Below are 14,790 nucleotides of genomic sequence, written 5' to 3'. Positions count from 1 at the left end.
TCTATTTGCCATGTAGTGATAGGACCAGATGCCATGATCTTAGTTTTCTGAATGTTGAGCTTTAAGCCAACTTTTTCACTCTCCTCTTTCACTTTCATCAAGATCAAGAGGCTCTTTGGTTCTTCTTCACTTTCTGCCATAACTCTATACATGGACATCACCAGATGGCCAACACCAAAATCAGATTGATTATATTCTTTGCAGCCAAAGACAGAGAAGCTCTATACAGTCAGCAAAAACAAGACTGGGAGCTGACTGTGGCTCAGATCATGAACTCCTTATTGCCAAATTCAGACTGAAATTGAAGAAAGTGGAGAAAACCACTAGACCATTCAGGTATGACCTAAATCAAATCCCTTATGATTATACACTGGAAATGAGAAATAGATTTAAGGGACTCAATCTGATAGACAAGAGTGCCTGATGAACTATGGACGGGGGTTCGTGACATTGTACAGGAGACAGGGATCAAGACCATCCCCAAGGAAAAGAAATGCAAAAAACAAAATGGTTGTCTGAGGAGGCCTGACAAATAGCTGTGAAAGAAGAGAAGCCAAAAAGCAAAGAAGAAAAGGAAAGATATGCCCATTTGAATGCAGAGTTCTAAAGAATAGCCAGGAGAGATAAGAAAGCCCTCCTCAGTGATCAATGCAAAGAAATAGAGGAAAACAATAGAATGGGAAAGACTAGAGATCTCTTCAAGAAAATCAGAGATACCAAGGGAACATTTCATGCAAACATGGGCTCAATAAAGGACAGAAATAGTATGGACCTAACAGAAGCAGAAGATATTAAGAAGAGGTGGCAAGAATACACAGAACGACTGTACAAAAAAAATCTTCACGACCCAGATAATCACGATGGTGTGATTACTCCCCTACAGCCAGACATCCTGGAATGTGAAGTCAAGTGGGCCTTAGGAAGCATCACTACGAACAAAGGTAGTGGAAGTAATGGAATTCCATTTGAGCTATTTCAAATCCTAAAAGATGATGCTGCACTCAATATGTCAGGAAATTTGGAAAACACAGCAGTGGCCACAGGACTGGACATGGTCAGTTTTCATTCCAATCCCAAAGAAAGGCAATGCCAAAGAATGCTCAAACTACTGCATAATTGCACTCATCTCACATGCTAGTAATAGGCACTAAGTAAATATTTATTAAATGAATGAATATATGATTGTTTAAAATAATCAATATGATTTCTAAAAAGACCCCTGGTGATTCTAACATGCAGTCAAAGTTAGGAAACAATGCTCTAAAGACTCGGATTCCTGCCTCTCTTTTTTTCCCTAGGTGATATCATTTATTACCATGGATATTTATGTTAATAATAACCAAATTTATATAACCTACCCAGACTACTCCAGATTACTGCCAATTGATATTCCATTTCTATGTCCCACCTTAAGATATATATGTAACATCTAATGCAATTTCACTATACCCCATGCCAACAACAACTCCATGCCAACAACAACACTATACTTTGCCAACAAAGGTCTGTCTAGTGAAAGCTATCGTTTTTTCCAGTAGTCATGTATGGATGTGAGGGTTGGACTATAAAGAAAGCTGCATGCTGAAGAACTGTGGTGTTGGAGAAGACTCTTCAGAGTCCCTTGGACTGCAAGGAAATCCAACCAGTCCGTCCTAAAGGAAATCAGTCCTGAATATTCATTGGAAGGACTGATGCTGAAGCTGAAACTCCAATACTTTGGCCACCTCATGTGAAAACTGACTCATTTGAAGAGACCCTGATGCTGGGAAAGAATGAAGGTGGGAGGAGAAGGGGACAACAGAGGATGAGATGGTTGGATGGCATCACCAACTCAATGGACATGAGTTTGAGTAAACTCTGGGAGTTGGTGATGGACAGGGAAGCCAGGCATGCTGCAGTCCATGGGATCACAAAGAGTCAGACACGACTGTGCAACTGAACTGATACTCCATGCATCTCAGTGAGTAGCACCACCAAATGATCAATTTCTCAAGCCAAGAAATGTAGTCCCATCCCTGATTTCTCACAAAGTCTTACCAATTCTATAATAAAATATAACCTGTATCAATCTATCACTTTACATCTCCACCACCACCATCTCTTGTTTTGGAGTCATTACTATGAAGTGTTCTCCCTGTTGCTACTCTTGATTCAATCCAATTTACATACAACAGAAAAAATGACTTTAAAATATAAATAGGATTTTACTTCAAATACTTGAACAGTTCCTCTTCATATTTAAAATAAAAGTCACCTTATTGGCATGATCCAGAAGGCCTACAGATTATCTGCATATTTTTTTTTCCTAAATAGAGAGAATTCAGGGCTTCCCTGGTGGTCCAGTGGTTATGAATCCGTTTTCCAATTCAGGAACACAGGTATGGCAGGAATACGGGTTCAATCTCTGGTCCAGGAGGATCCCACATGCTGCAGTACTGAGCCCTGTGCCACATCTACTGAGTTCACGTTCTAAAGCCCAAGAGCCGCAACTACTGAAGTCCATCTACCTAGAGTCTGTACTCGGTGACCAGACAAGCCACCACAGTGAGAAGCCCACACACCACAACAAAGAGCCCCCACTCTCCACAACTAGAGAAAGCCCACGCACAGTACCGAAGACCCAGTGTGGCAAAAATAAATAAATTAAAAAAACAATAATTACAGAAAATTTATACCAAACAACAACAAAGAGCTTCTGGTAATTCTTCCTAAAGCCCTAAGAAATATTTTGGGGAGAAAGTATGACAGGAAAAAAATGCTTTTAAACGAATGCATTATATACTTGTATCAGTAAAAAGCACAGTATAGTTGAAAGGCCACTTAAGAATTAGATCAGAAAAAAAAAAAAAAAAAGAATTAGATCTGATTATGAAATCATCCAGATATGGAACGATCCAGATAGATGAGTTAAGATAATTTACTAACCTTTTCTGAGCTTCAATTTTATTATCTGCTAAAAATGAGAAAATTAGACTAAACTTTGTCTCAATTCAAACTACATAACAGGCATTTAAAGCATCTAAATTTTTCTTTCAATTTCATGAAAACAGTGAAAACAGGACATAGGAAAGAGTGAGAAAGGGAACAAAGGATGGCATGTGGAAGGAAAGGGCTTAAAACACTGGGTTTGTTTTTCTCTAAGATCCCTTTCACTCCCAATATTTCCAAGCAGGAAGGAACAGTACATTATCATTTTCCCTACTGAAACAGAAAATAGCAGGAGGTTTCAGGTGAAAACTTCAGATACCCCATTCCTCAAGGCCTCGAAACTTTTGCCTTAACCAGAGAAAGGATGTGGTTTACTTTGGTCTAATTTATTTTTCAGGAAAATAAAGATTTTTTTCAATCAAAGATCTCAGCATTTGTCTTTATGTCTATAAAAGCTGCCCAAAAAAAAACCACAAAAAACAAAACAAACAAAAGCTGCCAAATCAGTCTGTTATGCTGGGATTCTTAACTATGATTTAGAGAAATTTTTCTTTCATGGGATGACAGTGATGATCATGGTGGTCAAAAACATCCCTCAAATCTTTATTTATAAAGCTACAGATACACAAAACCAAATGTAAGGATTTTACAAGTAAGTTTCACTACTATCAAAAACTATCCTAAAATTATATAGAGGGCATGCAACAAACAGTAAGCATCAAAACTGGGTACTGCTCTTATTAACTATATGACTTTGGACAAGTCAATTTATGCTCTCAATGCTTCCGTTTTCTTATCTGTAAAACGGAAGTTATGAACTGAACTTGTCAGGTAAACATGTACAGCAGTAACTATGGACACCTTCAGCAACTTTTACCAACCTAGCCTTTATCACAAGACAGACCAGTCAGTAACTGTTTGGTGAAAGTTAATGCTTTTAATGTAAAATTCTATCAAGTATCTCTTCTTCAGAGAATAAATATTCCCAGATGAAGTTATTCAGTTCTTAAATATTGATAAAGATTTACTATCTGGAGTCATTTATTTGATTAAAAAATAAAATATATGTATATTTAAAGATGATCTTGAAGGATATAAAACAAAGCCTCTTAACCATTGCTGTTTTCTTTGAATGACAGAAACAAGATATTTATTTCATTCTCTTAGGCTCATCTATAGTTTCTAATTTTTCTATAATAAACAAGGTATTTCTGTAATGAGGAATACCACCATTTTTTAAATGAAATTAACAGGCAAATGAAGTTAAACATTTCTTTAATTCATGCTTTGGAACTCAAAATATATTAGTACTTATACTGGCTGCACTCATATTCCTACTGGAAGAGAGACAACCAAGAATATTAAACACACATTTTAATTTATTTTCCATTCTGATTTCTCTTTTTTTAAACTATAGTTGATTTACAATATTATATCAGTTTCAGGTATGTAACATAGTGATAATATTTTTATATATTATACTCCATTTAAAGTTACTACAGGATAACAGCTACATTTTTCTGTACTGTACAATATATCCTTTTGCTTATCTATCTTATACATAGTAGTCTGTATCTCTTAACACCCTACCCCTATCTTGGCCCATCCCTCTTCCCTCTTCCCACTGATAAACACTAGTTTGTTTTCTACATCTATTATTCAGTTTCTGTTTTCTCATATACATTTGGTTCATTGTATTTTTTTATATTTTATATATAGCTGGTAACAGATTATTCATCTTTCATCTTTCTCTTATTTCACCACATATAATACTCTCTAGATCCATCCACACTGTTGTTATGGTTGAGTAATATTCCATTGTGCGTACACATATGCCACAACTTCTTAACCAATTCATTTGTTGATGGAGACGGGTTCCTTCCATACCTTGGTAATTGTAAATAATGCTGCTATGAACACTGGGATGCACATTGTTTTCATCTTCTTCAGCTTTATACCTAGGAGTGGAATTGCTGGATCATATAGTAGTTCTATCTTGAGTTTTTTGAAGGCCTTCCATATTGTTTTTTATAGTGACTGCACCAACTTACATTTCCCATCAACAGTGTACAAGGATTCCTTTTTAGTCACATCACCAACATTAGTTATTGGTCATGTTTTTAAATGACAGCCTTCTGTCAGGTATGAGGTATTATCTGTGGTTTTGATTTGCATTTCTCTACTGCTTAGCACTATTGAGCATCTTCTCATGTGCCTGAGGGCCATCTGGATGTCTTCGTTGGAAACTATCTATTCAGGTCTTCTGTCCATGTTTTAATTGATTTTTGGAGCCGTTTATATATTTTTGGGTATTAACCACCTAAAGGTCCTATCATTTACAAATATTTTCTCCCATTCAGCAAGCAGGCTGTCTTTCATTTTGTCAATGGGTTCTTTTGCCATGCAATAGCTTTTAAGTTTTAATTAGTCCCATTTGGTTTCCTTTGCCTTAGGAGACAAATAAAAAAAATAATAATGCTATGATTTACATCAAAGAGTACTCTGCCTAGGTTCTCTTCTAGGAACTTTATGGTTTCACATCTCACATTTAGGTATTTAATCCATTTTTAGTTTACACTTTTATATACAGTGTGAGGAAATGTTCTAATCTGTGTTATACACAGCTCTTCAGTTTTTCCAGCACCATTTACTGAAGAGACTATCTTTTCTCCATTATATATTCTCTCCTCCTCTGTTGTAGACTAACTAACCCTGTGAGTTTGTTTCTGGGCTCTCTATTCTGTCCCATTGTAATCTATGCGTGTTTTTGTTTAACTACCATGCTGTTTCCATAAATGTAGCTTTGTAGTATAGTCTGAAGTCAAGAAAGCATAATACCTCCAGCTTTTTTTTTTGTCTCTTTCAGGATTACTTTGGCATTTTGAGGGTCTTCTGCACTTAGATTATTAATTTTAGGATTATCTGTTCTAGTTTTGTGGAAAATGTCATATATTTTCACCACCCCTCCTCTCCTTCTGGGACTCCCATAATGCAAATGCTGGTATAGTTCAAGTTGTCCCAGTGGTCCCTTACACTGTTCATTTTTTTTTTTGGTTTTCTTTTTGCTGTTCTGATTAGATGATTTCCATTATCCTTTCTTCCAAACCATTTATGTGCTCTGTATCATCCAGTCTACTATTAATTCCTTATAGTGTGTTTTTCATTTCAGTCTGTATTTTTCAGTTCTGATTCTTCTATTTTCTGTGTTATTACTCATAAAAACGCTTTGAATTCTTTATCTGGTAAACTGCTTATTTCTGTTTCATTAGCTGTTTTTTCAGGGGTTTCCTCCTACTCTTTCAATTGAAACAAATTTGTCTGTCTTGTTTTGCTTAATTTTTACCTAATTTCACAGAGGAACAGCTTACAGGTGTCATTATGTGGGGCAATCCCTATACAGTCAGCCTGTGCCCATGGCTTTGGAGGGAGAGCCGGATTCACCCTGAACACAGGTCACGCTTTCCCTGACAGCATGATGGTAGCTATCCCCTTGCTGGGAGGTGTGGCTTGAGGTGGAGGGGCCAGGGCCAGGCCAGGTATGAGCTGGCTGTCTGACCATCTGCTGTCACCTCCCTTTCTGGGACAGGGTCAGGCCTCAAATTCCTGCAGCACAAGTCCCGGGGCTCAGTCTGAGCGGGCTCTCTTCCCTCTAAGTGTGTACCCTACACACCTCCCCCTCTAGCACTGTTGTGCTAGAACAAGAGGGGCTGGTGTGGGCACTCCAAGTGTGGGGGCATGGGCTATCGGTCCCGCAAAGGTCACAGATCCAGACTGCTTCTGATATTCTGCCTGTAATGGGCGCCCCCACCCTGCTCACACGCTGCTTCAGGTCTGCGTTGCTTCTGTATCTCACGGCCTGTCTCCCAAGCAGGACTATAGAGTGTCTGTTTAGCTTAGGCCAGGATGTGCAAGGGTGGCTATGGGAAGCCCACCAGCCACTCCGGCAGCTTTCAACCCACCCTCTCCACCCTGCCTGACAAGGATGCGCACCCCCCTCAAGGGCAGAGTTCAGGCGTCCTGCAGGCCCCCGTTGGGCCCACTGGCCTCCAAGCAGCCAGGGTGGCTCATGTTTCAGTGCTGGGCCCCGAGACTGTGGCACCCAGGATGCGGCTTAGCCCACTCGCTCCCCAAGGAGGGCCTCTACCCGTGTAACTTCCCGAGTCCTCTCCCAGCAACACAAGCTCCAACTCATCATTTATCTCCCCTTCCTATTCAATGTCATGCATATCTTTCTCTCAGCTTTGACTGTGCAGGAGTCCCTTAGCCAGTCTCCAGTTAGTTTTCAGTGAAAACTGTTCCACGTGTAGATTTTTGATGTCTTTGGGGGGGAAGGTGAGTTTTGCCTCCTCTACTCCATCTTGTCTCTGAGACACAGCTTTATGACCTTATTATCTGGCCAAGTTCACAACAATGTTAGTTTCCTCAGAGGGCTAGAGAGCCAGAGAGAGGCATGCAGCTAGAAAGAGCACCTAAATCATACTCCAAAGGCTGTCCTAGGAGGTTCGAGGTATTTTCGTGGTTAAGAATCTTTGCCATAAGCCTCTGATTTCTTATTTGGGCCCTAACTCTTACTATATATCTTCATTTCTTAAATCTCACCAAAACTTCCATGCAACCCTTCCAAACATTTCCAAAATTAAGAAAAAATTACCGATGAGACTTCTATAATCTCTTAACCTCGAATTTCTTTTCTCTTGTTCCTCGCTGACAGATTTCCACTGCAGTTTCATTCTGAAGTATTCATCACTACAGAAACAATTTTACACCAAAAAGTTACTTAAACACCTAAAAAAAAATTTTAATGTATCAAAGCATTTATGATGCTAGTGAGATATAAATTTATAAATGATAGTAAAATGTTTAAAGTTAGGATAAATTAGTGAAAACAAAGGAAAAATAAAATAACCTATGTCAAACTCTGTTTAAACTATGTGAATAATTTATGTGTGATTTTAAGGAAACATTTATTTAAATCCTTAATATCAGACCTAAAATTATTCCTGTCATTAAATACTTTAACCACTAGAGTTTCTGAATAATGACAAATATTGGGTTGGCCAAAAAGTTTGTTTGGGTTTTTAAAACCAGAATAAACTTTTTGGCCAACCCAATATAAACCTAAGGAAAAAAAATTTTTTTTTCTTTAATGTAACATATGAGTGCCATTTTCCAACAAGTTTACTGCATAAATTTGTTGATGTGAAAATGTAAGATGTTCTGGCAAACATATTGAGATGAGAAAGGACTGTGTGAGTTTGAATATATACATAATGACTGAAAATGAGCATTAAATTAAAGGTTAGACTGACAGACTGGGAATAAGTAAAACTGGACAGTTGGTCTGTGTTTCTTTTTAAGTCTGATAAATTACTTAGAAACAGAAACACACTTCTAAAAAAAAGGAATCAAAGACCAGTTTATAAGAGCACCAGGAAAATAATTTAAAGGTAATTAACCTAAATAGCAAATATACTTATGAACCATTTTTATAATTTCCTAATAAACTAGAAAAATGAATCAAGATAAATGACATGTATTTAAAAAGCTATATCTAAGTATGTTTAAAATGTAGATACAAAGGAACTAGAATTTTTTTAACCAGTTTTCAACATATTCACCAATGTAATTGCAATAAAATCTCTCTAATAAGCATTTCTGGTTTGAAATTAACTACTGCACTTGTAATGTTTAAGTTAAAAAGATGAAAATAAGAACATACTCTCAATCCCAGTATATTACACTTTATATGGGTAAGTTACTTGGGTTTCTTTAGTAAGCATACAAAAGACCATTACTTACGTCTTTTGTTTTTGTAACTGAGTTCTTTCCTCTTTGGTACTGTCCCAAGGAAAATAACCCAGAAGAAATTTCCATGCTTGTTTTCTCAATGCATGACTAAGTCCCTAAAGAAAATATGCATATTAAACACACTTGTAAAAAATGAGTGCAATACTTTATCTTACAAAACTAGCATATAAACAGAAAAACTAATGATTAAGAGAGAGTTTCACATAGGCATACCTCATTTTACTGCACTCTGTTTCACTGCACTTCTCAAACATTGCATTTTTTTATTCAATTAAACATCTGTGACGAGCCTGTGCCAAACAAATCTATCTTTGCAATAATTTTTTAACAGCATTTGCTCATTTCATGTCTCTGAGTTGCAATTTGGTAGTTCTTGCAATATTTCAAGCTGTTTCATTATTATTATTTGTTGTGGTGATTTGTGATCAGTGATCTCTGATGTTACTGTTATTAAATCTTTTTGTTTGCATTTTTTAATTAAAATATGTACATTTTTTTTCTTAGACATGACACTGTTCAACAATCAACTAAATACAATACAGAGCACAAGTGTAATTTTTATATGCATTGGAAAATCAAAAATTTGAGGGACTTGCTTATCTACAATATTCACTTTGCTGCAGCAGTCTAGAACCAAACCCACAATACTCCAAGGTAGTTATACATATGAAAATAGCTCAAGTCAGTGACTACTGCCTTGTTTTTGACTTTGAGATTCTGACGGTGTAAGCAGCTGCCAGAAAACATGAATAGTGAAGAGTAAACAGGAGACCACAGAGCTGACAGCAGGCTGATAGTCTTTCCAAACCCAAACCTTACCGGAAAAGGCAGCTACCACAGAGAGACAACACCTCCTTCAGATCACCCACACAACTCCCCAGTAAGAAAGAGTGCCTTTCCACAGGCTTAGCAGCATAGCCCTAATACCCAACCCTCAAGGACATCACAAGCACCTCACTTTGTCCTACAGGGATTTGAAGATATCATTCATCAAAATGGAGTTCATCTCTCCAACATCTCAAAGGAAAAAGAAAACTCAAATACCAACAATTTAAAATACCAAAGTAATTACCCCTCTAAATATCATCTGCTTCATATTATCTACATTTAAAATTCTTCCTTCAGAATCAATGTTCTTAGTCCATTCTTCCAATGATACTGGCTCTCTCCTTTGAACAACAGGTCTTTCGCCCAAATCAATCTAAAATAGGAAGATAAGCAAAAAGAAGTACACCTTTAACAAGTGAAATAAAATCAAAGTATATAGCAACTAAAATACTATTACTCACACATAAGTTCTAACATTTCTAATATTTTCCCTTAGTTTCCAATGTTTAGTTTATAAACTGCAGTAACACTCCATACATTTTTCCCTCCTAGTAAACACACAAATAACTGAGCTATAAATTCAGAAACAGAAAAGTATTTGCTACTTTGGGTTTCAATTACATAAGTATAGAACATTCAACATACAAATTCTAAAACAAACCCTTCAAACTAAATGGTATGCTCTATTATTTAAAAAAAAAAAGAGAGAGTACTATTCCATTCATATTCTAAAATTAACTTTCCTTCCAAACTAAAATTGGTAGCTCTCAGAATTGATTCATGATTCATTAGCTTCACATTGCATTTTATAGTTTTTTATTCGATAATGTTGGTAATTTTTTTTAAATAATGTTGGTAATTTTTAAATGCCATTTGTAAGATAAGTTCTTTAAGTGTGTGTGTCTTAGTTGCTCAGTCACATCCAACTCTTTACGACCCCATGGATTGTAGCCCACCAGGCTCCTCTGTCCATGGGATTCTCCACACAAGAGTACTGGAGTGGGCTGCCATTCCCTTCTCCATTAAGTACTATAATTTAGATATTTCATAATGTTCTGTGTGGAGCCTAGAATTTTAACAAATTCAAAAGTCTTGTTGAGCATATGTAAAGATTTGACATAATTCAAGGCCAAAATCCATCCTACTTAAAAAGAAAATATTCACCTAAGAATGAAAGACCAAGAGTAGTGTCCTGACTCGCTGCCTGTGTAGAGTACCTGGGAAAACAAAAATCTGGAGCAGAACTATGGGCAACATGCAAGGCTTACTATTCACTCACTCCTATGCACTCAATGGAATTCCCTGGTGGCTCAGATGGTAAAGCGTCTGCCTACAACGCAAGAGACCCAGGTTCAATCCCTACGTTGGGAAGATCTCCTGGAGAAGGAAATGGCAACCCACTCCAGTATTCTTGCTTGGAAAATCCAATGGATGGAGGAGCCTGGTGGGCTACAGTCCATGGGGTCACAGAGAGTCAGACACGATGGAGCAGCTTCACTATGCACTCAATGAAACGAATGACCTATTCATTATTATCAAAAAGTAGTCAAAGAAAAGACATCCAACACTGATGAATAGAAAAGGAAAGCAGCATAGTTGGTGAAGAAACAACCAAGAATCTGGTGGCAGGACAAGCTTGAATTGTTAGATATATTAGTTAGCAAAAAGTTATAAGAAAGGATTGTGAGAAAGAAGCCAGGTATGACCAAAACTGAATTTCTATTTATCATTTAATTTCTATATTTCTATAGAAATGCATTTCTGTAGCATTAAAAAGCATTTCTCCTGATAAAATAGAAGAGCTATATTAACATAAACTCCACTCACCTTTGTGATGACTTCAAATCCTGGTTCTTCTTGTTGATTTATCTTTAAACCTGGAATAGCATCACTAAGAAAATCTGCCATCTCTGAAGGTGGTCGCTGATGTACAGAAGGATCACTGCCTCTTAAACTATCAAAAATGTAGTTTGTGACTTTGGAAAATCCTACCATAGTTGCTGTATAAGGATCCTTTTTAATTTTCTATGCGGTAGGAAGAAAAATATTGGCACAGTTAATTCAAATGAACAATAAAAATACCTCATGATAAGCAAAAGGGCAAAGATTTTTAAAAAAGGAGGGGGAATCAAAACTAAAACAGTATTCTAAGATTATTTTAAAATTTTGTTTCTTTCTGGGAAGAAAAATTTAAATTTTCTAAGCCAATTTTTTCATTTGGTTAAAATAGCATATTAAATGACAAGCTAACACTACTGATTGAATTGCAGATAAACAAATGATTTGCAGGCTTCATTCAATCTGCATACACCAGAAATATATGCAGTGCTTACTTTCCACTGATGAATGGCCCACAACAGCTTTCTTCTGTCTAGTAGTCCTGCCTTCACAGAAAAAAAATGCTTCTTAAAGTGTGCAGTACCACACTAATGTAACACAAAATATCTGACAGCTAAGTTTAAATACTCACAATATTTAAATATTAGCTGACATAATATACGGGTAGCTCATGCCAGTAAGACTAATTTGTTCTGGACAGTGCTGTCCTAGAAAACAGTAAAAAAACATTTTTCTACTGCTAAAGTTATTTCTAAATCCCAAGCTGCCTGCTTACTCATATTTAGCAAAAACAGCTACTTCTTAAAGGTCTACCTTTAAAATGATTATTTTTCATAATAAGAAAAACTGTTCCCTTTTTTTTTTCTAAATCAGCGTTCAAGAGCTCTCCTGTCTTCCTTCCTAAAACGTCCCCACTTTATCATCAGAACCAAGAAAAGAACATCTAGGACAAAGTAAGCACTCAAACATTTGTTGAATGAATAAGTGAATATATACAAACACATGAGGCAACAAAACTGCCAATAAGTTTACATAGAAATCTGAGTGAGAAATTATCTTTAGTTCCGCCTGTGCTTTTCAGTCAAATTCAAGAATATACTCAAATACTTGGAAGAGGAATTAAACTAACCTGACCCCAAATGAACCTACTGAACTGGAAAATAAAAATTCAAACCAGATGATACATACTGTTTCTATAGTATGATACATACTATTTCCTATAAAATTATAGAGAATAGTTCCATAAAGTTTACATACAAACAGACATGTGCCTCATTCTGTATAATTGCTAGGAAAGTAAGAGGTAGCATGTATATAAAATAATGGGGTCAGACTAACAGATTAATACAAAATAGACTTAAGAAACATACTTGTATTATACCATATGCTGGTTCATCAAGAAGATTTTCAAAAGATTGTGAAAGACTCTTATTCTGACAATTCACAAGAAGTGTTCTTTTGTCCTGTGGAGATCTGCAATAAAAAAAAGGGGGGGGCACTTTGTAGAAAACAGTATCACACTGTATCAGCGATACATGAATAATTACTAATGCATAGTTATTTTTCCTTGACGACAACAACAAAAAAACCCTTAAATGTCCAGCTCCAGGACAGTTTCCCATCAATACAGTATTAGCAAGTACTTAGTAACTATCTTAAGTGAGTTCCAAAACTACATGAAACTACTAAGTTAACAAATAAAAAAGGATGAAGTGTATTTCTATTTTATTTTATTCCAAGAGAACTAAATTATAATGAACCCAAACCCAAACTCTTGTTTAGAATATAGTAAAAAATCCTTACAAATATATCTTCCCTATTATAAGAATATATTTTCTCTTATGAAGAAAACTGAAACGCACTTCAGGATTCATTGGTATATGTAATATGTACACTGTAGGAAAACATCCTATTTTGAAATGGACACTTCACATTTGGGAGAATTTCAATATGAGATGTTAAAAATATAAGATAAAAAGATTACCTGTTAAAGATCATTAATTATGCAAATCATTATTATAACACACATGGTTGTAATGTACAGTTCACATAACAGTATATTTTTAGTTCTTGCTTATAAAGCTCTGGACACAAGTTTTTCTTCACATTTCCTAATAACTACAGAATAAACAAAATGCTTTCCAAAAAGAGACCTAATTTGAAGTAAACAAATGAATTATCCAGTCTTTTTTCTATTCAAAAGTTTTATAAGTTAGTAAGCCAGCTGTAATAAATCCACAACTTTTGTGTTTAAAAACAAAAATTAAATGCAGTTTTGCTGCTATCTACCTCTAGTTTATTATAAAAACTTGAGATAAGAACTTCAGCATCAGTTCTCTCTTCTCAATTCTTACATAAGAGGATGCAACAGCAATTGTGGGAGTACATGAAATCCAAAACAGATTTTACTCTTAGTCAGAACTCACTCCTCAGAGACAATAACAGCTTACTAAGCCCCTTGGCTTTTTAAAAGAGTTAAGGTTGAGTAATTTGAAGTAGAAAAAAAATAACTTTTAAATGTTCGATTTTCATTAATCACTTTTCTGAATGTCTCCTGGAGGGGGGTGGTTCATGATTAACATGAAGACCTACAGGTTCTCACAAGGCATTTCTAAGTGACTGGTCAACTTGTAAATGAAGCATCAGAAAAAGAAAATAATAATACAGGAACGTCTTTTTCCCTAACACAGTGGTGCTGGCGCTATGGTTACTTGTCTCTAAAAATAGTTTATATCAATTTTTTCTTTAACTACAAATAAGTGATCATGAAATCAAAACACTGGCTTCTACATGTTGAAGGGGCGTACACATGCAACCTTCAGTTATCTGTGTCCAGCCAACTATTTGGCTCCAGATACAACACTACAGTCACAAGACCAGAGATGCAGAGAAGAAATGACTGCTCAACCAACAACCAACCACAGATACTTTTATAAAAGGAAGAATTTATCTTTTTATTTTTTTAATAACTAATGCTCTGTGGTGAGGGGCTAGAAGAAGTCACATTTTACTTGTTTGCCCCTAAAGAAATCAACAGAGCATTTTCTTTAAGCACACCAGTAGGAGGACAGGCGATAAGATAGGCTGTTAAGCAGCCGCAGAGCTCACCAGGAGGCGGCCTGCATCCCAGAACACGGCTACATGCCCACCTGTCAGATCACCACACTGACTGCATCTGGGAGGATTAATTACTCTCTTCACATATTCTGGGGATTACAGATTCTGGGAAGTTGCTCGTTCATAACAATGTTATTCAAGACTTTCAAAACCTCACTGCAGCAGTAAGATAGCACTTTTAATGATGCTAACATCACCAATTCTATTAGATCCTACTAAAGGGCTTAAAGAAAACCACTGTCTAATGTCGTAACTATAGATGTATAATTA

At 36.2% G+C, this 14,790-nt stretch overlaps 1 protein-coding gene across 3 annotated transcripts in view; it reads right to left on the bottom strand.

Moving 5' to 3' along the window:
- Window positions 1–14,790, bottom strand: part of TBC1D15 (TBC1 domain family member 15) — a 73,411-nt gene that overhangs the window by 20,039 nt on the left and 38,582 nt on the right. For 2 of the 3 annotated variants that reach the window (XM_070454200.1, XM_070454201.1), the window contains exons 6-11: window positions 12,774–12,876; window positions 11,898–11,948; window positions 11,392–11,589; window positions 9,809–9,937; window positions 8,728–8,831; window positions 7,580–7,674 (exon numbers count right to left, since the gene is read on the bottom strand). In XM_070454200.1, the coding sequence (XP_070310301.1) occupies window positions 7,580–7,674; window positions 8,728–8,831; window positions 9,809–9,937; window positions 11,392–11,589; window positions 11,898–11,948; window positions 12,774–12,876 (680 nt within the window). The remainder of the gene's footprint in view (window positions 1–7,579; window positions 7,675–8,727; window positions 8,832–9,808; window positions 9,938–11,391; window positions 11,590–11,897; window positions 11,949–12,773; window positions 12,877–14,790) is intronic. The other variant, XM_070454199.1, reaches the window with a different exon arrangement.

Source organism: Odocoileus virginianus, chromosome 24, assembly GCF_023699985.2.
Source record: "Odocoileus virginianus isolate 20LAN1187 ecotype Illinois chromosome 24, Ovbor_1.2, whole genome shotgun sequence".
Taxonomy (NCBI): Eukaryota; Metazoa; Chordata; class Mammalia; order Artiodactyla; family Cervidae; genus Odocoileus; species Odocoileus virginianus.
The sequence above is the reverse complement of the archived record's forward strand: the minus strand, read 5'-3'. Positions and strand labels throughout refer to the sequence as shown.